This window comes from Alligator mississippiensis, chromosome 14 (genome assembly GCF_030867095.1).
Source record: "Alligator mississippiensis isolate rAllMis1 chromosome 14, rAllMis1, whole genome shotgun sequence".
NCBI lineage: Eukaryota > Metazoa > Chordata > Crocodylia > Alligatoridae > Alligator > Alligator mississippiensis.
In genome coordinates, this window is record NC_081837.1 from 43,800,614 (window position 1) to 43,827,985 (window position 27,372).

At 48.7% G+C, this 27,372-nt stretch overlaps 1 protein-coding gene across 1 annotated transcript; it reads left to right on the forward strand.

The window, feature by feature from the left end:
* On the forward strand, positions 1–24,121 carry C14H6orf132 (chromosome 14 C6orf132 homolog). Its single transcript, XM_006268076.4, has 5 exons — positions 1–626; positions 5,668–5,783; positions 15,151–15,226; positions 16,827–20,055; positions 20,491–24,121. Exons 1-5 carry the CDS (start codon positions 482–484, stop codon positions 20,594–20,596), a joined length of 3,672 nt encoding a protein of 1,223 aa, XP_006268138.3. The 5' UTR covers positions 1–481; the 3' UTR covers positions 20,597–24,121.
* The last annotated feature ends 3,251 nt before the right edge of the window (positions 24,122–27,372 follow it).

Here is a 27,372-nt window from a genome sequence, read left to right on the forward strand (position 1 = left end):
GCTTACATTAATTGTCTTCACAGCCTCAGCCTCTTTAGATGTGAAAAGCTCAGTAGGCTGTGAAATATGTACAATAGCTGGCTGCAACTTGTGGCTATTACCTTAGGTCTCCTAATGAGACCTAAGGAGGAAATGAGGAGGAAGGAGGACAAGTGTGTTTGGTTTTAGGCTGACTGGAGATGCTGTAGGAGATTCTCCTGGGTGTCAGGGCAGAAAAAACTCCCTAAGCAGCAGGGACTGGAGACAGAGGGTTTAACAATGGCTCCTTGTAGCAGGAAGGGAGGAATGTGACGGAGGGAGCTGCTTGGGGTGTGGCCAGGTAGGAACAGCCAGCCCTCTACCTGCTCAGGTAAAGCAGCTGAAAAGACAGCTCAGCAGACTAGCTCCTGGTCTTAGCCTCAACTGGAGAGTACTGGAGCAGGCTGGAAGCATGTTTTGCTAGGGGGAACATTAGAGACGAGAGCAAAGGATCTTGGCAAAGATGAAAAAACATCATTCTGTGCAGGGCACGTTTAGCAGGCTCTTTGGGAAGAAGCATGCCAACGACACCACCACGTCTCTCTTTGCTACCAACCCCCCCTGGATCTTCACACAGGAGGTCAGCTCCGAGGGCCGCCATGGCTCTGGTTAGTATCTTCACTCTTGATTTCGGGCTTTTTTGGGGGGAAATGGACTGAGCAGTCACTCTTCCCTGCCAGTGCTACCTGGCCAGGCTTGTTTCCTGCTTGCAGTTTATTCAATCCATACAGTTCTTGGGTAGGTTAGGAGCAGCATGCAGTGATCAGGGGGTAGGGGAGCATGAATTCTGCTGAAGCCTGGTTAATCATCCCTGGAGCTGAGAAAGCATGGGTGGTATTTGATCTGCCCAAGTGGATTAAAAAGAAACGTGTTTCAGCCTGTGGCTCTGAGACAGCACCAAGTGGTGAACCTTGTTGGAAGATGGTTCTTTTTCCTAAGCTGTACAAGTCTAGTAACTAATAAGAACCACAAAATTAACCCTGGGGAGAAGAATCCAGACTAAAAAGTGGATCAACGTAAGAGTCCTAGACTTCCCTAAGCCATCAAGGTTGTTGTGACTGGCTCCTAATGTAACCTGCTTGTTCCTGGTGGGTTTTTACTGAACTTTTCAGAGACTTCCTCTGCAGGTGCCCTGTTTTTTTGAGAAACTGGGACACCTAAAGGCGTATCTATTCTTTTGGCTGTACTTATGTATCTTTGTGGCTTTAACTGCTGCACAACACACCTGAGGTTCAGGTGGGATGGTGCCAGACTTCTAGTAGTAATCAAGCTGAGCCAAATCACAGCAGAAAGTGGATTACACCCAGGGATTTTACTTATTTATTTTTAAGTGCCCAATAAAGCATTCCAGATCCCCAGCGGAAGTGTTGCTGCCAGCTTAGCTGTGGCACTGAATTAGTGTCTGCTGCACAACTGCTGCATGGCCATGTGCTGGGGCGATTTCGGATGAAAGAAAAAGAGCACTACAAGCTTCACATGACCGTGTTTAAAAATGAATTGCTTCTTCATAATTGTTTCTGTAAACCAAAGAGGGAGCCCAATGCTTGTCCTGTGCAGGGATTTTTGTTGTATAAGGGGCCAGTGTATCAAAACATTGCTGCAGTCCTGTAACCATATGCAGGGACAGATGGAGACTTGCTCCCAGGCATAAGGGTCTGCCAGTGCCCAGTGAGCCTGTAAGACAAAATCCAGGTCTCTAAAGCCTGCTTGCATAAGTGGGGGTGCTAGAGCAGGCCTCCCTAGGTCCCTTGCACTTTAATACTCTACCTAATGATAGCCCATCCTTATACCCTGCCCTCTTTCAGGAGCATCTCCTAAGAGTTGCACTGCTTATGCTAATCCCCACCTTAGCTTTACATCAGACGCATTACAAAGTAAACACCGGTTAAGCAACTTGCCATGGGTGTAGGTGTGTGCATGCCACTGACTCAGAGATTCCTGAATTTAGTCCCCCTGCATTCCCCTGGTCAGCTGACTTCTTACAGCTACAACTAGGCCTGTTGTACTTGAGGCAGCGGCTGAGTTCACGTTCCATCGCAGGGGTTGCGGTAAGTCTCCATCACGTCACAAGACTGACACTAGGGTGCGGTCTTCCAGGAGGATTTTCATTAAGACAAGGCTGTGCTACACCTGCAAATACCTCTTGAGCATACTGTCATTTCCCCAAGAGCGCAGCCCTAGGGCCAATGGCTTTAGATAGAGTGAGCACCCTTCTCCAGGAAACCACAGCACACCAGGCTGAGCAGCTGAAGGCTGAGGGTCTTCTAGGAAAGGTCTGTTCATCCAGCAAAGGAGATACAAGGACAAGCATTTTACTCAGTTCTACCTGTTTTTTAATTAAAAGTGTTCAGGCCCGTTTAATTAGGGATACAACAAAGCTGGCAAATTCCTAATAACCTCGGGGCAAAGTATTATTGTCTTGTAATCCAGGCTCTCATTGCCTTAGTGCCTTGCTCAAAGTCAAGATTGCGTGACTTGGTGTGCACTGACCAGTCCGGTTCTTTCCCCTGCTAAGAGTGCTGTGCACCTTGCAAGTGGTGAGCTTATGTTAGGGTGGGCCTCGAGTCCAAGCTCCTACCCGAGCTCAGCAGAGGGGTGGTAATAATCCAGGTGATGCAGACACTCCTCTTCTTGAAATTCTTCCTCTCAATTTCCCGTGCACTTGCATTCAAAAATGCCTGACCAGCCTTGCCAATGGCTTTCTCCACATCCATCATCTAACCTAGGAAGTACTTCAGGAGTTCAGCCCATCCAGGTACCATGCAGGAACTCTGCTTTATTAGATAGGTGAATTATGAGGCACTGAAGTGCTTTGGCTAGACCAGTGACTGCCTGCCTCGGTACTGTGTCTATGCAATTCATTTTTCTGGGGGTCAATCCTGCAATATGCAATATCCGCAACTCCTTTGGGCCTCTCTGAACCTCCTCTGCCATCACTTTCAAAGACCAGGCCTTTAATTTCACACATTTTTGCAAGGTGCTGTAATTCCATTGAAGGTAGCAGTAGTCTCCATGGTCTAGTGGCTCAGGACCGTGCCCTGTTGTCCTGGACTCTTTTGGGTGTCTTCTTGTTAGTTCAGGGGAAAAGGGGACCTTGAGTATGACTTTCCATCCTATGAAGAGAGGAGAGCTGCCTTGTAGAGACTTCTGTGCAAAAGCAACTGCCAACTTCAGAAGATGTATACTATAGGGAAGGCAGCAGTAGATTGCTGTACTCTGATTATTGTTAACCTCAAACTACATGAGGCCCCGGGAAAGAGAAATTAACTTTGTTTTCATTTCTTTTGAAAGATGCAATTTATCTTATCTCTATTGCGCTAAACATATGTCTGTTGTTCTTGGTGATAAAACCCCATGCAAATAGCACTTCACGGCAGGAGCCTGCCGGAAGCCGACCTGTTTTGCTGGATCACGTTTCCTCTAGCTAACTACCTGGCACAGGTCTTGCGTTGCTTCCACCAGAGATGTTCAGGCCATCATCTGTTGGTTTAGTCATTGAGGAGGACTAGATGGGGGGACATATAGCAGAGGTGCACTGCACAAGCCTTGTTCTCTGGTTCAAGTGTGCTGTGGCAAGGGAAACGCAACTGGCGGCTGCCTCCCCCATGCCTCGGAGCTGAACTGGGGATCCTTCTGCACCGTGACCTGAGCGTCCTGCTCCTAGACGGAAATGGCCCTTGACATGCTTTCATGAGCTAATCTCTCCCATTGAAACTACTGTCAAAACCCTTCAGTCAAGGCAGCCTTAATTTTGCCTGGGAATTTATTTGGCTTTACCTTTTCTCGCCCCTCCCTCCCCGCTGTTTACAGAAGCCTTGCGCTTTGCTTCCATGTTGGTTTCCTTGCTAACGCTTTCTGCAGCTCTCCTTCTGGCAAAGGTGGGGCTGCATCCTTTGGTGTCTCTGCCTGTTAATTCGTGCTGTTATCACACACACAAAGAGAGGCACTGAAGTATGTATAGGCTCTATTCATTGTCAGAAAAAACAATTTGAAGGGGTGTGAGAGCACAGTACCGAGAGTAGGAACTTCTGGGTTTTCCTCCTGTCTCTGCCCAGAAGTGTCAGATGCCAGGGGTGAGTCGTGGCCCCTGTTTCCATATCTGGGAAACGGGGATAATGATAGCTCAGTTTGGAGGTAGTCTGTATTTCTCTCTTCTACACCATGAAGACCAAAAGTGTTTGCAGGGTCCTTTATCTCCCAGCAGATGTTGGAAGGTTCAACTCAGAGTCCCCTGATTGCAAGAACCAAGATTTTGTGTGCAATCCAGCTGTTTCATGACGGCTTACCTGCAGCTGGGTCTAAGTACTTACGTTCCTATAGCCAAACTAAACTCCTACGGTGAATGACTAGATGAGGCTTGCATCACATTCCTGTCCATCCAAGCCAGTGCAGCTCCCTGCCCATTTGCCCTGTGCACAATGATGGGTTTGGAAGGAGCGATGCATTGAAGCAGAGGCACAGTTTGGACTGCCACGTTCAGTTCCCCTGCAGAGAGAACTCCAGTGGAGCCAGCCTTTCTGTAAAGCTGGAGTCGCTAGGAATTTGGCTCAGTACAAGTGTCTGAAAGCTCAAACCAGGACTCCCTTCATTGATTAGATCCTTTGTGCAGAGGTTTCACTTCTCTCCTACACCAGCAGCACTTCTGTCTGTGAAACGCTCCGTTGCTCTTTTGGGGCTGGACTGTGCAGTGAGATTGGAGTCGGCTAACAGCTGATACAGGCTGCTTCTTCTAGGTCTACCAGACGTAGTTCCGGTCCCTGCTGCTGACAGGCCCCTGCACGGGGGTCCATCTGCATGCTTCCAAAGCCCCCCTCAGTGCAGATTCTGGCACTAAAGTGCATGAGGAAACTGCAAAAACACAAACAACCTGGCTGTTGGCAAAGCCCACGGCTGAGCGCACTGCAGCACGCCGGTCCTTTGCTGCTCGGCTTGGTGTTGGTTACAAAGCAGCCTTGCCAGAGAAGCTGCCAAGTGGAGGGAGCAGTGATCCTGCTGAATGATACTGAGGGCTCTTTGTCCTTCTCGGCTGCATGATTAAATGCCAGATGTGTTGTGATACAGCAGACTGCAGGGCTTGCTGTGGGCTCTTCCCTTCGAAGCAGCCCCTTTATCCCTGTGTGCATGAGGATGTCAGGAGGAGGGTATGAAGTGAGGGTGGAAGCCCAGGAGCTGGCTAAGCTAGAGACGGGGCCTGTAGTCACTGCTTCCATCACTTCCCTGAAACATCCGTCTGCTATCCAAATCCAGCCACATCTGGCTTTTCCCTAGGGACATCCCATACTGTCATGTAAGGTACTGGCTTGTGTTTGACCCAGGCTACAGCACATGCAATACTGAACTTGGGATACATCCATGTGAGTCCATTGGGCCTGCTTATATACCAACAGCTAGCTACCCCCAAATAAAGTATCTGTAGGATCCTGCCCATGTGGCATCATGCTCAGGCCCCTGTACTTGGGTCATTCCTGGAGCCAGGGATCCTCCCTTTACTAAGGACTCCTTAAACACCTCCCACTTCCTCAGCTCAAGGACCAGATTTTGGGTTCTTGTCCCACTGCTGGAAGGAAACCATCCAGGATTCACCAAACCTCTTCTTCAGTTGGGGCATTTGGTAAGATGTACTGCTAACTCCATGCTTTTTGTTTGCAGGTGGTACCATTGAAGTGCACTATGAGAATAATCACTTGAATACAGTGACCGATTCTGGAACGGCAACGCTCAAGCCTCGCCCCAGGGTTCGACCTCTCCTGACCTTCTTGCCCCTTGTGAGTCGCTTCTACATCCCGGATCGTGTTTCTGACCATGAAGGTCTAACAGCCCCTCAGCTTGAGCACCTTCTGCCATCGCAAATGGCGGAGGCTGATGCCCGGTCCCCATCCCTCGTCTTCTCCGCAAGGGAAGATGACCAAAACGAAAGCAAAACTGCTTTCTAACCGCGCTGGCTGTGAGCAGGGGTGGATAGTGATTACATCCCTTCCGATGCAGAGGGAAAGCAGCCAGGAGGGAAGCTTCTGAGCTGGAATCTCTTATGCAAACATGAGGCCAGAACAGTTTGGCAGTAGACGTGGGTCGTGTTGTGGATACGAGGTGCTGATGCAATTCTGACAGCAAGTCGCTCTGGTTCAGTGCTGCAACCCTTGTGAGCAAAGGGAGGTCCCAGCTGTCATGGGGAAAGGCACTGTGCTGCTAGAAGGGATCCCAAACCCTGCGTACTGGATGAAGCGCTGTTGTGACAAGGGAGTAGCAGGGAGGGGGTGACTGCAGGGCTTTGCACCGACGGGGATCTCTGGTGCAAATGTGGGTTTCGGGTGACTCTGCCAGCTCCAGGGCAAGTTCTCCTTCCACAATGTGAGGAAGCCCCACCTCTTGCTGTAGGGGTGAACCAGATAGCTTTGTAGGTGCTGCTGTAAACCCCTCCTAAATGCTCGGAACAGACTTACGAGTTCCTATGGAGGGTAACAAACTGCTTCCCATTGAACTGTGTGGGACTCTTCCCTAATGAGGAGTGGATGTCAGCTGTAGGTTTAAACTGGTGTCTGCACAGCGAATGGTATTTGGAGTGGTTGGGACTCTCCTCTGCTTGTTGTCTGAGCCACCTTGTTCCTCATCTTGCTGAGCAGGAGGGAGACTGGTCTGCCTGGTCAGGCTGGATTAGCCCCAGCTGCAGGGCTCCTTGCTTTGGGCCCAGCCGCATAGTTGCTGTGCTCTGCCGCTGCTGCTCAGCATCAAAAGGTGGGAGTGAACCACAAGCAATGGGTAGCTGCGGCTGGCGTGCATGACTTGGAGCATTTCCATGGGCGAGGCTGAGAGTTGTGGCTGGGATCTCTTGTGCTTTCCTGCTCTCGGTGCATCAGAGCGGTCCCTCCGCTGACTTTGCTTTGTTTGCCTTGCCAGGCGGTTCTTGCAAACCTTTGCATAATCTGTGGATAGGCCTTTCTGGTGTAAGCTGTTTGGGATGGATTGGTTTGAGGCTGATCTATTGGCACCTTGAAAGCAACTGACTGGGACTTCAGGGAGGAGTTATGGCTGGCGGGCATGGATATGGGACTGCAAAGACAGCCTGGAGGCATCTGTCTCCAGATGCTGAATACACTCTGCTAACTGAGCACTGTTTTTCCCCAGACAAGGAGCTTTTCCAAGGGTCCAGTCCTATAAAGCAGCCTGGGGATGAGATTAGATGGCTGAGGTGTATAATGGAGGCAAGAGTCCATCTGAAGTACCAGAGATGGGATGCTGGGATAACAGGCTGGGCAAGCAATTCCTTTCCCCTCTGGTGTGGCAGAACGGGCATTAAGATGATGAGCTGGATCCTCTTCCTCCTTGTGCATCACCACCTTTGTTGCACTACACCTCCAGCCTGCTACATCCCAGCAAACCCAGTGCAGGCAATTGGGCTGCACCAATCTCAGCAGGGTGTAATTACTGGCTAATGGGGTTGTATAGTACAATTGCAGGAACAATGAAGAGGCAGTGGGGCTCTACTGTGACTTCTAAGGGTGTAATTAGAAAGTGATGTGGTTGCTAGGTTATGCCCTCGGTGATTCCTTAAAGGCTGCAACTGATGGGAGATTTATGCTTATCCTGGGCTGGCTTTGCAGGGTTGGCATCTAGTTGCAAAACCTCCCCTTGTCCCCAGACCAAGCTGTATGGAAGTAGTGGCAGAAGACCTGAGAACAGCATGTGCTTCTCTATAACATCAGTCTGTGCTTGGGCTTGTGCCTCTTAAACCTCTGGACGTACCACTTGGGCTGTATGTCCTCCAACAGTCAGTCTTGTCACTGCTGCCCTTTTCCCCATTCAGACCTGTCTGGCCTGAGGGAGAAACCAGAAGTTGCCCAGCTTTTGCAGATTATTTACTCTGCATCTCTGCCTTTGCTGTATAAGGCCTAGAGCCATTGCTGCTATAGGCACGCTGGGCTGAAGGCAACTGGTCAGCTGTGTCGGAGGGAGTTACGCTGGGAGGTGGGCGTTCATTTTCTTTTTTGCCGGAACAAAATGGAAACTTCTTCTTCGGAAGCTTTTGGAATCCACAGCGTTAAAAACACGGCGACCTGTTTTGGTCTTTCTGAGTTCTTTGACATAAGAGACTTTTCGTTTTGTTTTAACTACAGAATAAAGTGAAAGCTAAAAGCTGGCATTTTCTGAGGTTTCCTTGAGTCTAACGAGGTTGAAACCACTGCACTAGTTGAAAGCTCCTAGCCAGCCCTCGCTCCTCCCACAGTCATCCCTCTGACTGCCCCTGCAGCGGTGCCAGGAAGGAGTGGTTGGGAAGCTGCTGTTATGTGCAGTCCTGAGTCAGTGCTCAACATGATTCAGGCTTTGTGTATGCCCCACCCTGGCCGTCTGCCCACAGCTCTTCAATGTGGCTTTCCCTTCTCCAGCTAACTTCCTTCCCACGTGAACCTAGCCAACACTTGGCAGCTGCCTTACTACAAGGCAGGACATCCTCCAAATGTACCCACTCGCTGAAGGGCTCTCGTAAGAGGAGAGCTTTGTTCTTCAATGGTCAATAGTCTGCCTCTCCCGTGACCATCTCCTATTGCTGTTGCTAGTGAAAGGTGCTGCCTTGACAGCCTTGGAGACGAATCTTCTCTAGCCAGTGGAGGAGAGGCCTTGGCAAGCATCCCGAGTCATCACCACTAAGGATTAGGAGGAAATCTTCATCCTTGAAGTTGTCAGAAATGGGACTAGTGGTAAAGGGCAGTGGAGGAGGCTGTGTTCCCTAAAAACCGGACTGAGATGCAGTGAACTTGTTTGCCTGAAGGAAATGTCGACTCTTGCAGGAGTTGATTTGTGGAGCTGGGGAAAATAAAAAAATCAGGCAAGCCTGTTCAGTTACCAGTCCAGGAGTGGTGTCCAATGGCCATTGCAGGGAAAGATCATCCTGAGTGAAACATTCAGCGCACGAAAAATGAAGTCCCTCAGACCTGAAAAGCTGGTTCTCAGTGAACCACCCAAGAGAGGAAGGAAGCAGCTCGCCATGACTCAGTTGGAGACGGAGTCTAGCTAGTCCCACACCTGGTAAATACATGGTTGCTCTGGCTAGCACTGCCAAGAGCAGCCACCGACTTTTGAGTGCTTCCATTCTGGAAGCCTGCCAATACGGCTCGACTGTGGGAGAGATCGAGCAGTCTCAAATCGCAGCAGGCAGCCTTGGGCACTGCGGGCATGTAGCCAAGACCCCGTGTCTAGATTTGGGCTTTAAAACCAAGGGGCACCTGCAATGACTGGACAGTTATGCAAACAGAGGCTCCGTTCCTATGAGGACGTGTTCTCCCGCATTTCTCAAACTTCCTGTCTTCTAGCATGAGACATTACTCTTCCTAGACCTTGGAGACAAATACATGATTGCTAGTCTTGGCTTCTTAACAAAGAGACAGAGGGATGTCCAATGTTCCCTGGAGACTCAAAGCAATGAGTGCAGTCTAAAGTAACTTAGAAACTGAAGTTGTGGCCTGCCTCTGCCTCTTGTGGCTATGCCAATGCCAGAGTGACTTGAGTGTAAATGCCTTTAGATACTTCTTCGTTTTGGCTTTTGCTGATAAAATTAGACCTAAAAGGAGCCTTGATTTGAAGGCCTGGCTGAGGATGCCTGGACAAAGAGGTGCCTATTGCAAACTGGGCTGCGGCAGTCATGAAATACCTCTGAATCCCTTCTCTTAGCATGCTTCAACCTTTTGAGATGCTATCTTGCAGGTGTCTAGGAAAAGCTGAAAGTCCTGGGTGTGATCAGAGCTTGGTTCATCCAGTCTGACACTTTGCTTCTGAGAGAGTCTGTGCCTAATGCAGAACGCTATGATCCTGACATGGAGAATCACAGAGGGAAGAAAATATTTACAGAAAGGTTACTGATGCATGCAATGTTTGCTGCGCTGGCCTACAGAGGAGCTTCTAAATAAGAAAGAGTCCGTGATTAATGCCAGCAGCATCAACGTGTACAATTAAAATAATTAAATGCAGAAACTGAAACCACTGACGACTGAAAAGCTTAGCTGCTTGCTTATTTAGCAGAAAAGCTGGCGGCTGGGACTTCCAATTTGAATTTCTTCTTTGATTCTGAAACGTCACATTGTGTATCTGGTAAGGCTGCCATCCTTGACTGCATCTCTGTCCTCTTGTATATAAGGCACCTTTGCTCTACGAAGTCTGATGGTGCATTTTCCCTTCTGGCAATGGCACTCGGCATTTGGGGAGGAGGAGACTCTTTCAAGTCTCAACAAAATTCAACAGTGTTAAGTAAGTACTTTGTATTAGAAAAGACAGACAAGGTTATTTGAGTAAAGGTGAAATCTTTGATTAGACCAACTGAACATTTGGAAAAATTGTTCTTTGCGGGCTTCTGGGCACAGGTGTGCTTCAACCATAGGGAGAGTCTGCTGGGGTTCATCTTCTCTCTAGGGTTGAATAGAAGCTTAAGCCGATTGCTCAGGAAGCCACTGAATTTGCTTTTAGCCAGTTCAATCTTTGAACATGAAAGCATCAAAAAGGCTTACGGATGTAGGGTTAAGGTGTTTTATAGCTGAGCAGAAGGCAGGTAAATTTGTACCTTTAACTAAAATTGGGGAAGTGTAACAAGCTTTCATGAGCCTGAGCTCACTTGCTCAGAGGGACTTGGAAGGCTCTGAGACAACTGGCGATGTTGCCATGCACGCTGGCTCTGATTTTCTTCCTCCCCTGCATTCCCTGTGGTCCTTCTGGTAGCGGCATGAAAAGACACTTCCCAACCAGCCCTTCTGCTTTGACTGGTGGAGGTGGTATTGCAGGCCTCTTCCCTTTTTGCTTGGAAGAATTGATGAAATGGTATCTGGAAGGCAGGGCAGGGAGCAAAGGCCTGTTCTACTGAAATAACCAGTTCATTACCATTTTACAAGTCTCCCTCTTGCGTCGCCAACTAAATTGGGCAAATGTCACTGGTGCAGAAGTTTGCAGTGCGTTCTGGAAGGAGGTTTTGAGACCGTTCCCGTCCATGTTATCCCACGGCACTTGCTATTAAAAGTAGCCAGGCTGTTTCTGACCTGTTTCTGCCACTGGACCTTAAGTCTCTTCCACTAGACTGTGTGGTTTGAAACTGTGACGTTTAAGACAAGTGAAAGTCCCCTCCCATAGTCATCACACAGTCTCTCCCAAAAAAAAAACAAAAAACAACGTGGCACAGCTACAATATTAAGAACACAGCTAGCATGTGTTGCAACAAGGCAGGCCCAAGGCAAGCTTTCAGTACTCCTTTCAGCCAGTCCTATGTGATTTCCCCCTCCAGGGCTTGGGTAAGTGCACTCTCCTCCATTGATATGCACTAGGCACAGCACCAGTGTTTTTGTTTTTTTTCAAGAGCTTTTTAAATAGCTTTACACTGTAGGATTCTTGAGGATGTGAAGTGGAACATTTAGCAGTTGAAAAAGTTTCTGAAAGTTGGTAAACACTCCTCCTCCAGTGCATTTGTTCTCTTGCCCATTGTGGTACCTTACTTGTCTTTCCTATAGCAGATTAAATACTTGCAGTTTTTTTAGCTGCTCTAATAAAAGAGATCACATTTACCCAAAGAACCTTGTCTGCAGTTTTCAGAGCATTCCTAAAACACTGTTTCCAGCTTGCCATTTATTGGAAATCCATAGGAAAACTGTCTGCTGGAGAACACCTGAACTCGCCAATTATTTTCATGACATTTCTCCTTTGGCTACAAATCCTCAATAGAGAAATGAAGAGCATCTGAGACTGCCCTGTCCTGCTGTAACCATTCTGCATCTTGATTCCAGCTCAGCAGCAGCTATGGGCTTCCTTGTTTGGCTATAATCTCATTGCCTGAGCTATACTGCTAAGTGTGGGTGCTTGCTGCATGCTTACAGCAGCTGAACTACTTTGATGGAGACCCAGTGGGTTTGATGTTGGTGTGTGACCTATTTCATTCTACATGAAATCGGAATCCACTGAATTAGATGTGCTTTTACAATTGCTTTTCAAGATCTAATGGAGTGTTGTTCATAACCATTGCCTTACTGGTGCCTTAGAAACCAACCTGTTTGTCTTGTTTGCCCCCAGTAATGCACAGGGTCAGTTGTGCAATGCTGTACATTTGGTTGGGGTGAATGCCCTCTGGCTTCCTCAGTGCAAGGGTTATGCAGGAACCATCAGGCTTGTAGCTCCATCTGGCACGTGGTGGTAGATTAGTTACAGGTATGGGAAGAGCTGAATTTTTTTCGTTTTGCCAAAAAGCTGGAGGGGGAAACAATAACTCCGGGTAAAGGTGAGGGCAGGGGAATTACTACTAGTTAGTCATTTGTATTCCCTTCTCAAAAGCTCTTGTAGATGCCTCTTTCTTTGCATCTGCTCGCTGCTCCTTCAGGAGCTAGGTCACATAGCTCCAAACACTGGCTGAAGGGAGTGCAGGGAGGATACTTTATCCTCACTTGCTCCTTCCCCCTCCTATGTGCTGATGTGGGCATGATTATAATCCCTTGGTGGAAACTCCCCCTCTTCCCCCTGCTCCTTTCCTGGCACTGGCAGCATCAATGGAAGGATAAGCACATCTGTACCTGGTGAACCTGGGCTCTGGCAGTTCCTGCTAATGGCCCATCCCTGGCCCAGCACCTCTCCCTTGCATGCTAGCAAGGGCCTTGGCAGGTGGGGCTGAGAGTGCTGAGCCTCTGGTGCGTGAAACTGCGCGGTCAGGGGTCACGTTTCCAAACGCAGCCAGCCATCGCCGCAGCCTGTCTCCAGCCCAGGGGGAGGCTATTTTTAGCAGTGCACATTTGCTGTATAAGTGTCAGGCAGTGCAGAGATGCAACTCAAGCTATCGGCACGGTTCTCGGCAGCGTACAGAAGTACGTGGAAACCATCCTGCTGCAGGGCACAGGCCAAATGCTTTGCTATTTGAAGTGAGAAGGAAGTTTTCCCTATGGACAGAAAAACTGCCAGCCACTGTGTTCCTTCACCTTCCTCTGACATGGCTGGCGCTGGGTGCAGGAAGAGGCTAAGTTGGCTAGAGTACTCGTCTGATCCAACACGTACCTTCCTACAGCCAGCGCTTCTGTAGATCTAGGGCTGTGATTCCCAACCAGGGTGCCTTGAGATCCTTTCAAGGGTGCGGTGAAGTGCAATGTGGTGGTATCGCTGAGAGGTGTGGCAACCTGAGTCCACAACCAGAGATTTCCCACAAGAGTCCACAGTTTCGAAGACACGCTGACTCGTGGACTTCCTGAGTTCTCTGCCGTGGAAGAGTTGCTCCATCTTTCTATTGTCAAAAAACAGGTGAAAACTAAGAGCTGACCTTGTCAGAGGGATGCTTCTGGTCTAAAAAGGTTGGGAACAACTGATCTAGGCCAGAATCTAGCCCACCCATTCCACCCTGCTGGAGTTCCTTGAAAATCCAGGAACTCATTTCGTTTTTGTAACGAGCTGTCCCCTTGACCTTGAAACCAAGTTGCAAGAAAGCAGCAAGGAGCCAGTCCCAGGGAGGCACAGGGCCACGCTTTGGCTCAAGGAAGAGTGGAGCAGAATCAGGCCCCTCGTGTCTTGGCCCAAGATGGTGGCGTATTTACAAGCCAAGCTGAACCTTTGACCCATGGGACTTTGAATTCCTCTTGTAAGCTCTTGTAAACATAGCGATCATACCAAAAGGAGGACAAAGGGTGCCTGTTTTAAACCGTTCTGCACTGATGAGAGAGCTGCCTGATTGAAATGGTGCAGACCACTCCTAGGACAAGGCTGTCCTTGTAGAAGCGACTAGTAAATGTTGAAGCCAAGGGCTGGATGGAAGAAGTCCTCTGTAATACACAGACGAAACATATGCAGGTGGCCCGTGCAACTCCGTAGTGGCTCTGCTGTATGCTCCTGAGCATTGACTTTACATGGTAGGGAAAAGCAGACCCTGTTTGGAGGAGTGCCATGGGACTAATGGGGTAGCAGGACCCACCTTATCCTTGGCCACACCTCGCGCAGTCCCTTGCTGCAGTGCACGGAAGTCCTTTCATGACCTGAGTGACTGTTTCGGGCTGACTTGGCCCGTCTCGAAGTCTCCGGTGGGGACAGCCACAGCTCCAACTGCAGAGCAAAACATCCGCTAGGAAAGAGGAAGCCACAATTCCAGTCCAGGCAGGACTCGACTCCTGCAATGCACTGGTGCGTGTCTAGCAAGCAGTGGAAAGACAGCAATCTTTGCAGCAAATCGCTTGAGGGACAGGTGGAGTTGCTTGTTTGGTAGTGATAGGAGCCAGGGGTCCTGGTTCACTGTTTCAGTCTGGTTCAAAGTGCCATGAATAGGACCCCTCCTGGGGGAAATGGCAATAGCTACGGCTGAGCACGTGGCTCGCAGCCCAAAGGACCTGAAACTGCCCTCACTGTGGCTGACAAAAATGGAGATGGCCTGGGCTGGGTTTCCTTAATGGGGCAAGGCTGCTTTAAAATTGGAAAACAGGTGTTTAGAGATCATTAGGGAGGGCAAGGGGAACTGGTGGTTGGGAGGTGGAGAGTCAATGGTGCTTAATTTCTTAAGAGGCATCTGAAGGCCAGAGTGCTTCTGTGACTGACTTCAGCATGGCTCTGAGTGGATCTTCCTAGCCACAAAATGGCTGTGTAAGCAGGTGACCTGAAGTCCCTCTGCTCTCTCTGCAGAGCTCAAGTCAGGCACTCGGTGCACTAGGTTCACCTGCCAGAGGACACACACGTGGCAGTAAGCCCAGGGCAGTAGCTGCTCTTCTCTGCAATTGAGGAGCTGTTTGGCCTGGGGTAGATATTACATTGGTACATTGTGGGGGCTTTTTCTTGGTAACCATGAGGTTGTAAATGAAGGCTGAGGCTCTGCTGTTATCACATGACTCCAAGAGCTGGTTCCTGCAGGCACGGCCCTGTAGTGCCTGCGTACTATTCCAGCACTATTCACTGGGAAGATCACTGTGATCTTTCTGGCTCATTCAGTCTTAATGGATGGGTTGGGATTGCTGGCGGGGGGCCAGAGGGTGTTGGGTACTGGGTTGCTTGCATGACCTTGCTTTCTGTGCCATGAAAGCTGCAGGGCGTCCCGGCAGACTAGCCTCACATAGAGTCAAAGGCTAGAGCATGCAGGCCCAGGCACAACACGCTGACCCCCTAAGGTTTAACTAGAAAGCCTTCTTGCAACCCACTTTCTCACCATTGCAGGAGGCGCAGGAGGCGCATGGTGTAGCGGTGCCACCCCCATCTGTGCCAGCGGGTTTTGAAGACAAAGCAGCTCCAGGTAAGGTGTCTTCTCTTCTAGGCTCTTCCTAGAATTGAAAGAGTTCCAACGCACAGACTCTCCTATGTCACCGTGACTGTGCCTTGGTCACGCAACCAATTTTGATTGCCAAAAAGGTACGAGTAAGAACTGAAGGATCTGACCTCCCACATTCCCACGCAGCCCAAGCAAGTCTCAGTTTGACTTGCGTCAGAGAAATGACGTGTCACTGGGGAAAGGCGAGGAACGCGGGTAGGGGAAACTCTTCTCCGAGAAAGCTAACACCTGCCAGAAAAGTTGCTTTACTTTCTGCTCCGATATAACCATAGCAACTATCAGGCATAAGCTTTTTTTTCCATGCATAGTTATTCTGCAGACAAGGAAACCTGATTACTAATATATCCCCTCGTTTACTGTAAGCAGAGGAATTTTTGCCCAGACTCTAGATGGTAACTGTAATGCTAGGAAATAAGGAGACTAAATAGATTTTTCTGACAGGTACTTAAAAGCCTTGATGCAACTAGAATTAAGTCTGACTGACTTATTCAATTAAATAATTTTAGTCAACCAATTCACATAAAAACAGTAAATCAAAAAGATGCATACAAAGGCAGAGAACAATATAACACAAATCTGGAGTGCCTGCTGACTCAGCTCACAGACCCCTTCTCCTGCTCCCCCCCACAACAAAATGGCTTAAATTAGATAAATTTTATCAGGTGCTTTCATGGAGCGGGATAGCTGTCTTTCTCCCTGTTTTCATTTTATTTTGTTTTTTATAGCTGAATGGCACTCTTCAGCAGACTGCAAACAAAGGCAATGAGTGTGTTCCACTTGCAAATTGCTGCTAATGAACTTTTAAGGGGCAGCACCTGAAACGTGCACAATGTGCTGTGTCTCAGTGTTGCAACACATTGACCTTGAGAACACTGAAGGGAAAGAGCTGCTGATATTAAAACTTAGAATAACTTCCTTAGGTGGAGCACACATGGCCACTTGCAGCATAAAAGAAATGAAGAACCAGCCCTAGTCTAGCAGCTTCCCTTTTTTTATTTTAAGGGAAGTTTTAAAGCCATTTTTTTTTTTTTTTTTTCTTGGTGGTGGACCACAACTTTTATTGTGGCATAATCAAGCACTGGGCTGTTCAGGTGACTTGAGTAACCTAGTATGAAAGGTTAGCAAACATTCCTGCCAGCCGAGGGCTCTGTCTTGGGTGGTACGAGGTGTCTTCAACTCCCAGTAAAGTTGATAGAAGCTAAAATTTCCCCCCCTGCCTCCAAGATTTGGCCCTAAAGGTTTGGGTACTTTGTCTGCCATGGAGAGTTTGATGCAAGCTAGGCTTGCTCCATTAGTGTTTGGCTCCATGAGAGTAAATGATGGGGTTGGGTCCATCTCCTGGAAACTGCCTTTCAGGTGATGAACACACATTCATGTAAGGAGCAGGAGACAATGATTCGCAGCAGCACAGCAAACCTATATAGCCAGGTTGTTTTCAAATGCTCCCACCGGTGAGCAAGTCCTGGCCCATTTTGATGGATTAGTTGCTGGAGGTGATCCCAGCATGGACCTAGCTGATCCAGCTCCTGTTAATGCCCCCCCTGCTTTCCGTTCTTTTCCACAGGCCTCGGTCCCCAGATCAACGGCAACTACAGGATGTATAGTTCAGTTGGAGACCTGCGGCTGAAGGCCTTTGAGAGGGAGTGTTTGGATGAAGAGATACCGCCACCCCCACCAGGGCCTCCACCTCCGCCGCCCCCTTCGATGGCACCCCCGCCGCCTCCACCAGTAGCAGAGGTGCCGCTGCCGCCACCACCGCCACCAGTAGCAGAGGTGCCGCTGCCGCCACCACCGCCACCAGTAGCAGAGGTGCCGCTGCCGCCACCACCGCCACCAGTAGCAAAGGTGCCGCCGCCGCCACCACCGCCACCAGTAGCAGAGGTGCCACCGCCATTAGTAGCAGAGGTGCCACCGCCGCCTCCCATGGCAGCACCACTGCCTCCACCTCTCATGCCTCCACCTCTTCCTCCTGCTTCTACCTTGTCGTCCCCTGGCACACCGGCACCCCCAGATTTCATTCCTCCAGTGCCTCCCTTTGCAGGACTGGCACCCCTAGCCCCTGCCCTCCTTTCACCTCTTCATAATCCCCCAGCAGCTCCGCTCTTCCCGGCTGGCATCTCGAAATGGAGATCTGAAATAGCTCTGAACACAAGGCAGCTGGACACCGGGGGGAGTGCTGGCCCCTCCTATCTGAACATTGCCACTCCGCCAGCCCCTCCGCAGAGGGAAGTGCTGCTGCCCGAATCAGCTCCAGATCCTCACTTAACTTTCCCCAGGTCATTTAAGGTCCCGCCGCCTGCCCCCGTGAGGTCATCTTCCATTCCCGTGGAAGAAAAATTAGAGAAGCCCCTTCCCAAACAGCCCCACACCCGCCCGCCACTTCCACCCAGCTTCACCGTAAGACCTGCAGCAAAGGTGCCCTTGCCTGAAGGAGCGGAGCAGAGGTGGTCTTTGGAGAGGCAGGGGATCACAAAGCCTGCCACACTTAGTGCTGAACCTGGGAGTCCAAGGCCAGGGTCAGACTCTGGTGTCTGGATGAAGTCTACTGACCGGCAGGTAGCACTCGAGGCAGGGAAGGTCCCGTGGTCACAAGTGCCCGAGAAAACCGAAAAGGACTCCCCAGAATCCAAGTCTCTGGGTGCAGGGGAGCAACTGGAGCTCCCCCCTCCAGACTACGCATCCTCTGATGGTGAAGATGATGCCTGGAAGGAGCCCAGCAATCTGAACAAGCTGAAGCAGGACTTATCAGTCCTGCTGACCTCTTCCTCCAGAAGGGAAGAGCAGCAGCTGGACACACCTGCAACTCCCAGATCAACAAGCAGTATTACTGAGCAGGACAGGATTAGGTCTGACTGGTCAAAGCAGGCTAACTCTGCCACAAAGGATCCGCAGTTACCGTTAGGGGGAAGAAGTGAGAAGATAACAGCCAATGCAGTCCCCAGCAGAGAGAGCACCTCCAACGTGGCTCCTGAGAATCAACTCACCAGCGCACAGGCAAACAGTGTTATGAAAATCCGGAGTGAGCTGGAAGCTATACTGGCAACGAAAAAGGACCTGAAACCGCCCATGGGAGCGGCAAATCGCAGACCTAGTCCAGGAGCAAGCGGAGCTACTCTGCAACCTGGTAGTAGCCAGGCAAGCTCTGACTCGGGGCTGACGAAGCCTGTAGTAAATCATCTCCCACCGTTAGCACCTTCTGTGGGAGTTGAGACGGCACCGGATGCTTGTAAGACTCCTAGTGACCTCTCTGGTAAAAAGGCTTTGGAAAACATAAACCGTGTTCCAGAAAATGTGTTGCCCAATGAAGTTCTGAAGTCTCCAAAACCGGCTCTGAAACCAAAGGGTGACCTTTCTGTCCCAGCCTTCCCACTGCCCTCCTCTACAGAGGCTGCCTCGCCTTCGCCAACTGTGGTGCCCCAGCCAGACTACTCCCCATTCCAGTACAAAACCCACCGGGCCAGGACCAGCTCCACTGACAACCTGTCCTCTGTGAGCCCTTCCCCGGGGGAAGAGGGGCCGGTTGGCACAGATGAACACGATGGAAAGAAAGAGGCGAGTCCAACCTCTGCTTCTGAGACCCTGCCTGTGCCTTCAGTGCCAACCTCCTTGGGTGCTGGCTTGGAGGACGGGGATGTTCTGACCCACCCCGTCACAGGAGAGAAGGTGGAGAAGGGCTCACCAATGGCTCTCCTTCTGGCCGCAAAACAGCGAGCCCAAAGAAGCAGGCGCCCCGCGTCCCGGCAGAACAGCGCCATGTCCGAGAGGCCGCACGTTAAGTTATCCAAGAAGCTCAACAGCAGCATGTCGGAAACAGGCTCCACCAACTTCTACTACAGCGAGTCCAAGCCCTACTCTGTTACAGTTGTACCAAAGTCCCCCCAGAGAGAGGCCCCAGATCTGCTGGGGGACAAGCAGCATAAAAGGAGCAGCATCCCTGAGGTCAATGCACTGGGTTTGCTGGAACCAGGGCAGAGCCCTGCCAGGCCCCTGTCCTTCTCCAGCTCCTCTGAGCAGTGCAGGACAGTGCAGAAACTCATCAATGGGCAACCACACAAGCTTCCCACTTCACAGGGATTGGGGGCCTCCTCTACAGTTCAAGGTCTTCTGCAGTCCAGCCATCTAAGGCAGCAAGACGTGCACCCCACCACTGCCCTTCACCTGAACTCATTTCCTTCCCCCCCATTGCCCAAGGAGGAAGAGGAGACTGGAAAGACCCTTGATTATGAGATCATTCCACCTCCACCAGAGTTCAGCAATGATGCTGACCGTATTGAGGAGGTTTCCCCTATCAGAGAAGAAAGCCACAGATCCCCCAGCTTCCCAGACAACAGCCAGATCTTGGGAAGGCCGCAAAGCTACAGTCACCCAAGCAATGACTCGAGCAACAGCTATGTCTTGCCCTTCAATACAGCCACTGAAAACAACCCAGGGAATCCCGGCCCTGACCATCTGTGCCCCAGTGGCGAGGGCATGGCTAGGAACCCCAGTCAGTACCCCAACAGCCGCCCACTGATCAAGCAGCGCCTGTACGTGTCCGAACCTGATAAGACCTACAGGAGAACAAGCCTGTCCTCCAGGGGCATCGTCTCTCTTGCCTGTTACGGCTCTCAGGCTGGGGAGGGGATGCGCCGGATGAACTCTGGCCCCAGGAATCCCACAGGAAACCTACACGGCAGGAGGACGTCGCTGGATGCGACGGGGAAAGCCGTGCCTCGCAGCAATGCTGTGAGCGACGCCAAGCCGAAGGGGCTGAACGTGGACTACTCCTCCGCCAGCGCAGCGGCCCCCAGCAGGTACGATTCTAGCGGGGCTGGCCGGGGGTCTCTAGCCAAAATCCCTCTGCAACTGCGGTTGGGAGGAGGGGGCTGGGAAGCTGTGAGGCTGACTGAACCCCGGTGGGTCTAGTTCTGGGCTGGGCTTCAAAGAGCGCAGGCTTATGCCCCTAGTTGTCTGGCTCAGCTGCAGCTGGTGTCTTCTAAGGGTGCCTTGCAAAACTGAGGTGCAATGGTCCAAGACCAGGTCCTCATCCTCCCCTTCAGTCCTGGACCTGACTTTTTGTTTTTTCCCTCTGATCTAAACCATCCTCTGGATCTGAATGCAGCCTCTCCAGCTACTCTGCTCATAGGGGCTTGCAAATTAAACTGCTTCACAGCAGGAGGGGCTTACCGTAACCACTGACAAACGATTTCCTTGGCGTTCGGTGACTTCCTCTGTTTTTGTTCTCCCAGACCTGCCTATAGCCACTCGCAGTACAGTGCGGCTACAAACACGTTCACCGTTAGGCCTGGGACGAGGCAGCCCATCTCCTACGTGCCCCAAGGCGGTCCTCGATAAGCTGGTCCGGGAGGCTGCTGCGCTGTCTGCTTGCTCTGACCGTGGTGTCATGCGGGTGCATGTTGATGCTTCGTTAGTGATAAAATGCATTGGCAGATGGTTCTGCCAGAGCACGAGGAACTGCTGTGGCTCACGCACTGCCACAAGGAACACTGTCCACGCGCTGCTTGTAGATCACTGGGGGTGGAGGACGCATCCGGTTCGGAAACCCATCTTGAAAGACTTGAGTGGAGAGTAGTTACCATGGAGGACTAGGTGCTGCACAGGTTGGAGGCAAAAGCCCTTCTTCCCTATCCCCCATCTTGTCTTCATTGGTCTTATTAAAACAAACAACCAGACAAAAAAATTCTTAAATGCTGTTTAAAGCACAATACAAAACTACCCCATGGAGGCTTCCTCTTGTTCTCTTATTTTTTTTTAATTCAATTTTAAAAGTACAATAAACACAGCTTTGGGAATGGGGAGAAATGTGTGTGGCTTGAGTGAGATGATGAAGCCAAAGGTGCAAGCCAGATGACTCCTAGTAAAGGGGACTCATGAGAGGTGCAATGAGCAGAGGCTTGAGTCTCTTGTTCTGAAGGTTTGGCTCCCAGCTGACTGCCTCGGTAGCTGCAGGCAAGTCAATTGAGGTCACCTTTTAAAAATGGCTCCTTTTGGGAGGGGTGGAGAGGTGTGTACTTCATGTGGCAGTGGAGGGCAGCGGGACCTGTGGGCACCCAGCCCCTCTCTAATCCCTACCTCCACAAGGTCTGCTCTCACTGAGGAGTGCCTCTGAACACAAGGGCCTCACTTCACATTTTATTTTTTTTGCCATTTGTCGATGGTGTTAATGCTAACTTTTACTTCCTCAGAAGGGATTGACTGGATTGATATTTGTAGAGCACTTTGGAGGTACAGGACGTGAAAGAAACAATTTTCCTCCTTCTGTCCATGCTAATCGCAGCAGTACCAATAGACCAAAACCATGCCAAGTTTCTATGGTTCTCCTGCCACTCAAAAATGCCTCTTTGAACCCCATGCCTAATCACCAAGTTGCTAGCTCCCTGGAAAGGGGTATCTAAGGATGTGCCTTCAATTTCTGTCCTACTCCTGGGTGAGCTACTTTTTGGGTAACCATAAAGTAGCTGACGCGCTATGTCTGGTCTCCACATATTATTGGTATTAAATGTTGATACTTTATCATCAAGCTGTCTGCTTTTGCTATCTCTATAAATATTCTGGACTTCTTACTATTGTCACACATGTATAATGCACGTTCTGTCTGCTTTCTTCCAGTACAAATGTCTGTATGACGACCAAATAGCAATTCAAGTGCCATGGGAGACATGACATTCCTTGTAAACTGGGTCCTTTAATGCTCTCTTATGTATATAGGGCAATACAATCTCCTTTTAGAAGACCAACATTTGATTAACTCAGTTGGTTAAGGTACATAACAAAACAAATTTTAGCATCTGCCATAAGTAAACTCAATGAAAATAGCTGTAAAATAAATGTAAAACCTTGTAGAGAATGTTTTCTAGTCACTAACAAACAAAAGCACTTTGAGACGCTGGTCTATATAATTATTATTTTGTTTTTTAACTGAAAGCACTTTTTATTTTCACTATTAAGCAATATCCTCTTAGTTTACCTGGACTTTTCCTGTATAATGTGTTTGTATGTAGGATTCTTTTTCTTGCTGTTGGACTTGATTTAAGTGAGAGCCTTGTCATCTATTCAACTTTTAAACTTGGTTACTTAGATACAAATGTCATGGTTTTTGTAAAAACCATTGCAAGTTTTAACATTAGTGGCAATATCATATAGCGACAGCCTAACTTCTAGTCTTTTCCAGTAGTTTTAAATACTGCACACACATTATAAGTGGTTTGATCACGCCCCCCCCCCCCCCCCCTTTCCTAGGAATAAAATAAAAATGCAGTCATGATGATTGCTGTTTTAAAAGTTTGATTCAAATGTTTTTCCCATACTACAAAGCCCTTATGCTTGTTCCAGACAGTATTACCAAGACTAAACATGAAATGCCTGGATGTTTTTTGTTTTTTAAAAGGAGTGAATACCAAAGGAAGCGGCGGTCTCGTGGGGGTTTTTTTGTCCCCCCCCACCCCTAAGTATTTCCGCATGTTTTTGTGTTGTAAATTGCTGCCCAAAGGCTCGAACTTGCAGTTCTGCAAATAACTACAAGCCACCTGTGACACTTCACTCTCCTGAGTAGTTACTTTTTGATGTTCACGGGACTACATGTGAATAAAGCCCTGGACATGCCCTAGTGGCTCAAAGACGGGCATGAACTCTGGGATTCCAAAAAACAAGCGCTTGATATGCGGACAAATTGTCAGTGACCACTACAAAACAAACCCAATTCCTTCTGTACAGGAGCATGATTTACAAAACCTTTACATGAAGTGGCAAAATGTAAGGGATTTTCGTCCCATTAAAATGCCACAATCTAAAATTGTGGACTTCAATTTTTGGAGGATAATTGATGTTGGTTTTTGGTTTTTTTTGTTTTTAATTGCTTTGTAACATTTTTCCTATTTAGAATAGATTTGTTTCCACTGCAGAGTGGTTTGGATTTTCAGCAACAGGAAAGTCAAATTGATCCTGTGAAACTGGCCTGTTTGGGAATATACTGAACTTTTTTTTCAATTGCTTGTTTCGCACAGCCTTGTCACACTCGCACGTGCGTGTGTGCATGCACACACACACACGCACACATTTGCATTGCTATGTTGTTGTCTGGGAATTTATGCTCCTTTTTAATGTTTTACTTCAAGCTGTTACATTGATTTAGCCACGATATTAAACTGTAATGTTTGCTCTATGTAGGAGACATGTAGCTGGAGTTGGTTGCTCTGCCAGGTTTCTAATGGAGAGCCAGAAATCACTCCTGCAGTGGTAAGAAGTGTAACCAGATGGGCAGAAACCTAAATGGCAAGCAAGAGTGAGAAAATGAGCTGTAGAAATGAAAGGAAGGACTGGCTTCCCTTCTGATTAGGGCAGAAAGTCCTTAGCAGGACAAAGAGGCTTGTTCTTGGAGGCGGATTAAACGTGAACCCTTGTTCTCTACGGCAGAGTGCTTCACTAAACGCAACAGTGGGCCTCTCTGAGAAAAATAACTTAAATGAAGTTAGGGATAAAGAGTCTGTTGTTTGGTCACTGTATATATAGCTTTATTACTGCTTACAGACTACTGATTTTTTGAAATTATCTGCAAGAAACCTCCTGTTTCTTTTAGACTCATTCTTTTAATGAAAATCTGGTTGTTCAAGTCTTATCACTCCTGAGACTTGTTGCCCACTGATGCATGTTCTTCACCAAAAGCAATAGGCTAGTGTAGCATATTGGATATATGTTTTACTGGTAAAATGTCAAACAACTTTTTATTTATGCACTGTATGAAAGTGCCATGGCCACCATGGATTATCAGTTTTGCATTAAATACATTGTACATTTTATTTTTGTTTGGAAGGATTGTTTTTGCTTTGTTCTTAGTTTTAAATAAAGCATTGTTTTGATTCATGCTGTTATGCAAATTGATTTGAAGGGGGGCAATTTTCTGTCTATTAATCTAGCTGCCTTAAAGAGGGGCAAATGAATGGGCTGGGATGGTCTGCACTACTGGAAAAGGCCAGCCAGTTCCAAGTGATCATGATCTAATGGGTGTTTTTCCTGGCCTCTCTACAGGCCATTACCAGGTGGTCTCACCTCTGCTGCAGGAGAAGAGAGTACTGCCTTCAGCACACTTCTCTAATAGGACTCTGGGAGTCAGCTGTCATTCCAGTGCCTCTCCCTCAACTGAAACTTGTATTTGCAAGTCTGAACAAGAATGTTTTCAAAAGGGAAGATGCCTGCGTTGCTCAGGCTCCAAGAAGCTTGTACTCATCGGCAAGCTCCCCTTTTACTCTGCCTCCAACAAATCTCTGTATTTGCATCCCCCCTTTTTTTATCTACCTCTGATTCAGAAGGAGATTGCTTTGCTGAATAAGTGCACGGTACCTTAAAGAGGCTTTTTAATTTGGAAATCAGCTGCTTATAAAGGAAACACACTGATCATTCAGCTGTAATGGAGTTTGTATGAACTGGCATAAGGTGGGGGAAATACTGTTCCTGCAGCCCCACCTCCATTCAGGCTGGGGCAGGTGTAGCTACATTGATGTAACTGCACTCATGCAAGTTCCCAGCATCGATGCAGTAAGCTGATATGGCAGAATAAATTATATAGTAGGACTGCTGTTTGCTTCATGGAATGGGGTGCTTAAAAGTTGCTTACCTTGACTACAGAGAAACAAATGCTCTGCTTATGTGATGTGGGCGCAAGAGTTGCTATATAACCTTGAACTGCTTTCTCAGGTAAAGTGAGTGCCACATTTGGATAGCACCTAGCACAGTGCAGTCCCAGCCAGGAACTGAGGCTTCTCAGCACTAGCGAAATGCAAAAGGTGCGTATTTGTCCTGAAAAGAACAGAGATACAAGCTCTGTAAAACAGGCTGGAAGATGCCACTCAGCACAGAAAGGGTTATGGGACCAGCAGATATCTGTTGCCTACACACCCTTTAGGGAGAGGACAAATCTGATGTGTGTGAAGAAACCCTCACTAACAGGCACGCACAGTGACTCAGAAAGGAAAGCAAGGTTGGACTACTAGCACCAAAACCACCTCATCCATAGTATACCCAGGTGCCTGCCTCAGAGCTGTGGAGAACATGCTTCCCCACCAGATCTTACTCCAGGAAAGGAAAAGCTAGTGTCTGTAGACGTGCTCCTTCCAACTGAAAAAGCTAAATCCACCAGTCCTAACAGTTACAACACAGCAGAAGCATTTGGTTCATCTCAATTTGCTGCACATGAGAAGACCAGATACAGGATAGGAGAAATTCTCTCCTGAGGTGCACAGAGCCTGTACTTGATGCAGCTCCTGCCTCAAAGTTACTCCTTACACAGGCCTCTTTTCAGGGCCACTGAGAGGCCAAAAATGGGCAGCTAGATTTTCAAAATCACAAGAGCTTAAGGAGCTCTTCACAAGAGCTCAGCCTGGGAGCTGCTGGCTTTAGAGCACTGTTCTGTGCTGACATGGGTAGAAGGGAGCTGAACTCTTGACAAAGCTGCCCCACTGAAGGAACAGTTGTGAGTGAACTGCAATAACTCATTGCTGCCCTTTTCCCCAATTCCCCTGTTGTTTTCTAAGGCAAAAAAAGGTTAGGAAACTTTTTAATCTTAGGAGCAGGGACCAGAGTTTGCACTGAGCTCCTATTAACTAAAAGTTAGTTGGAACAGCACCGTAAGAGTTCAGGGTCCTGGCTGGCAAGTGCTCTCAGCAATAGGCTAAATGGACGGCACTTTTTCTGTGTGTTTAGCACTCCTTGCTCATAGAGCAGGGGGAAAGTGGCCAGGTGCAGACAGCTCTGCACTATTCCAACCCCTAGCTCTTTCTGCAGCTCTGTGCTGAAACCTGTGGAGGGGCCCAGGCTGCAAAGAGCAGGAGCAGAATACAAAGGCAGCTTTGTGCACTCACCCGCTCAGCCCTGCATCCAGAGCTGACAGTGACGTGTGCTTCCCATCTTGTGCATACTTTGGCACTGTCGGCGCACCCTACGGCGCCACCAGGAATTGCCTCTTGTACCAATCTTGAAGCAGCCAGTGCCCTGCATTAGAGACAATTCACATGGTAACTCGCAAAATAAGCCATCCTGGGAAATAAAGGCAGAGTTTCTATTCGCAGAAACAATTTGCACTTAACGTCTACATACCACTTCTTTGTGAACAAGGAAAACTTGAAATTGGTTAGCTCAGCAATGTGCTGACTCCTCTGCCTACTGTGCTAAGCATTGCTACCTCATTTCCTTGAGCTCCCATCAGTCTGTAGCTATAGCCTGTCTTGTCTTTTACTTGGATCTATATATCCAAGACGGGAGCCATCTTTTTGTCCTATGCACTCATTGTGGACTCATTGTCCTATGCACTGGTCCATTACTAGTGTTAGTAGATGCTATGGTAATAGAAAACAACAGGTGTCTTAATCCGTAGCTTGTTATTGTTTCAACGTAATGGGAAAGACGCTACTAATTTAACAAAACCATGGCTGATGCATACTAGAAGAGCAACCTTCAAGGAAACAGGATCCTGCTGCTCTTCTTCCAAGTCTGAAATCAAGGATCAGAGAGAATCTAATTCTGAACTACTAAAATTAGGAGCTCCTGCCCCCTTCTGGTGGACCATCAGCAAAGGTTTGCACAGAAAGTAAGGTATCTTCCGTGTTTCCCGGTTGTTGGTTGTAGCCTGAACAAGGGTGTTTGTACCTGAAAGCTTGCAAAGAATAATTTTTTCCGACTGTTTAGTTGGCGTAATTAAAGATATCACACTTACTCAAAGAACCTTGTCTGCTATAGAAAATAAGCTATCAAGGGACAAGTGTCTGAGCATCCCTGGCTTAGAGATGCGAGTATTGATCTGACTGGAAAAGAGAGTGCATGTTGGATATTTGTCTTCATGGACAAGGTCAGAGCTGAAGCTGGCTTTGCAGCCAGCACTGAGTGGAAAATGTCTAGGAGCAGCACCTGCTAGAAACTAGTACAATAAAGCCTCATTTAGAGTTAGTCCAGAGGGCACTGCTGGACTAGAAGGGCTCACAAGTTCCTGTACAGGTGGGCCAGAAAGCACAAGGCAGCATTAGCCACTGCATGCAGCTGGGCTTTATTAACAGGGATTTACTTATTTGAAACATCAGCACAGGTTCTGGTCAATGCACCTTGCAATGTGAATGCTTTTGAGT

What these genes read in the sequence shown, in the direction of transcription:
- C14H6orf132 (XM_006268076.4), top strand. Translation starts at nt 482, where the DNA reads ATGAAAAAACATCATTCTGTGCAGGGCACGTTTAGCAGGCTCTTTGGG. An exon ending in TCCTGACCTTCTTGCCCCTT is followed by an intron (nt 5,784 to 15,150) that starts GTGAGTCGCTTC and finishes TCACCATTGCAG; the next exon opens with GAGGCGCAGGAGGCGCATGG. An exon ending in TGAAGACAAAGCAGCTCCAG is followed by an intron (nt 15,227 to 16,826) that starts GTAAGGTGTCTT and finishes TCTTTTCCACAG; the next exon opens with GCCTCGGTCCCCAGATCAAC.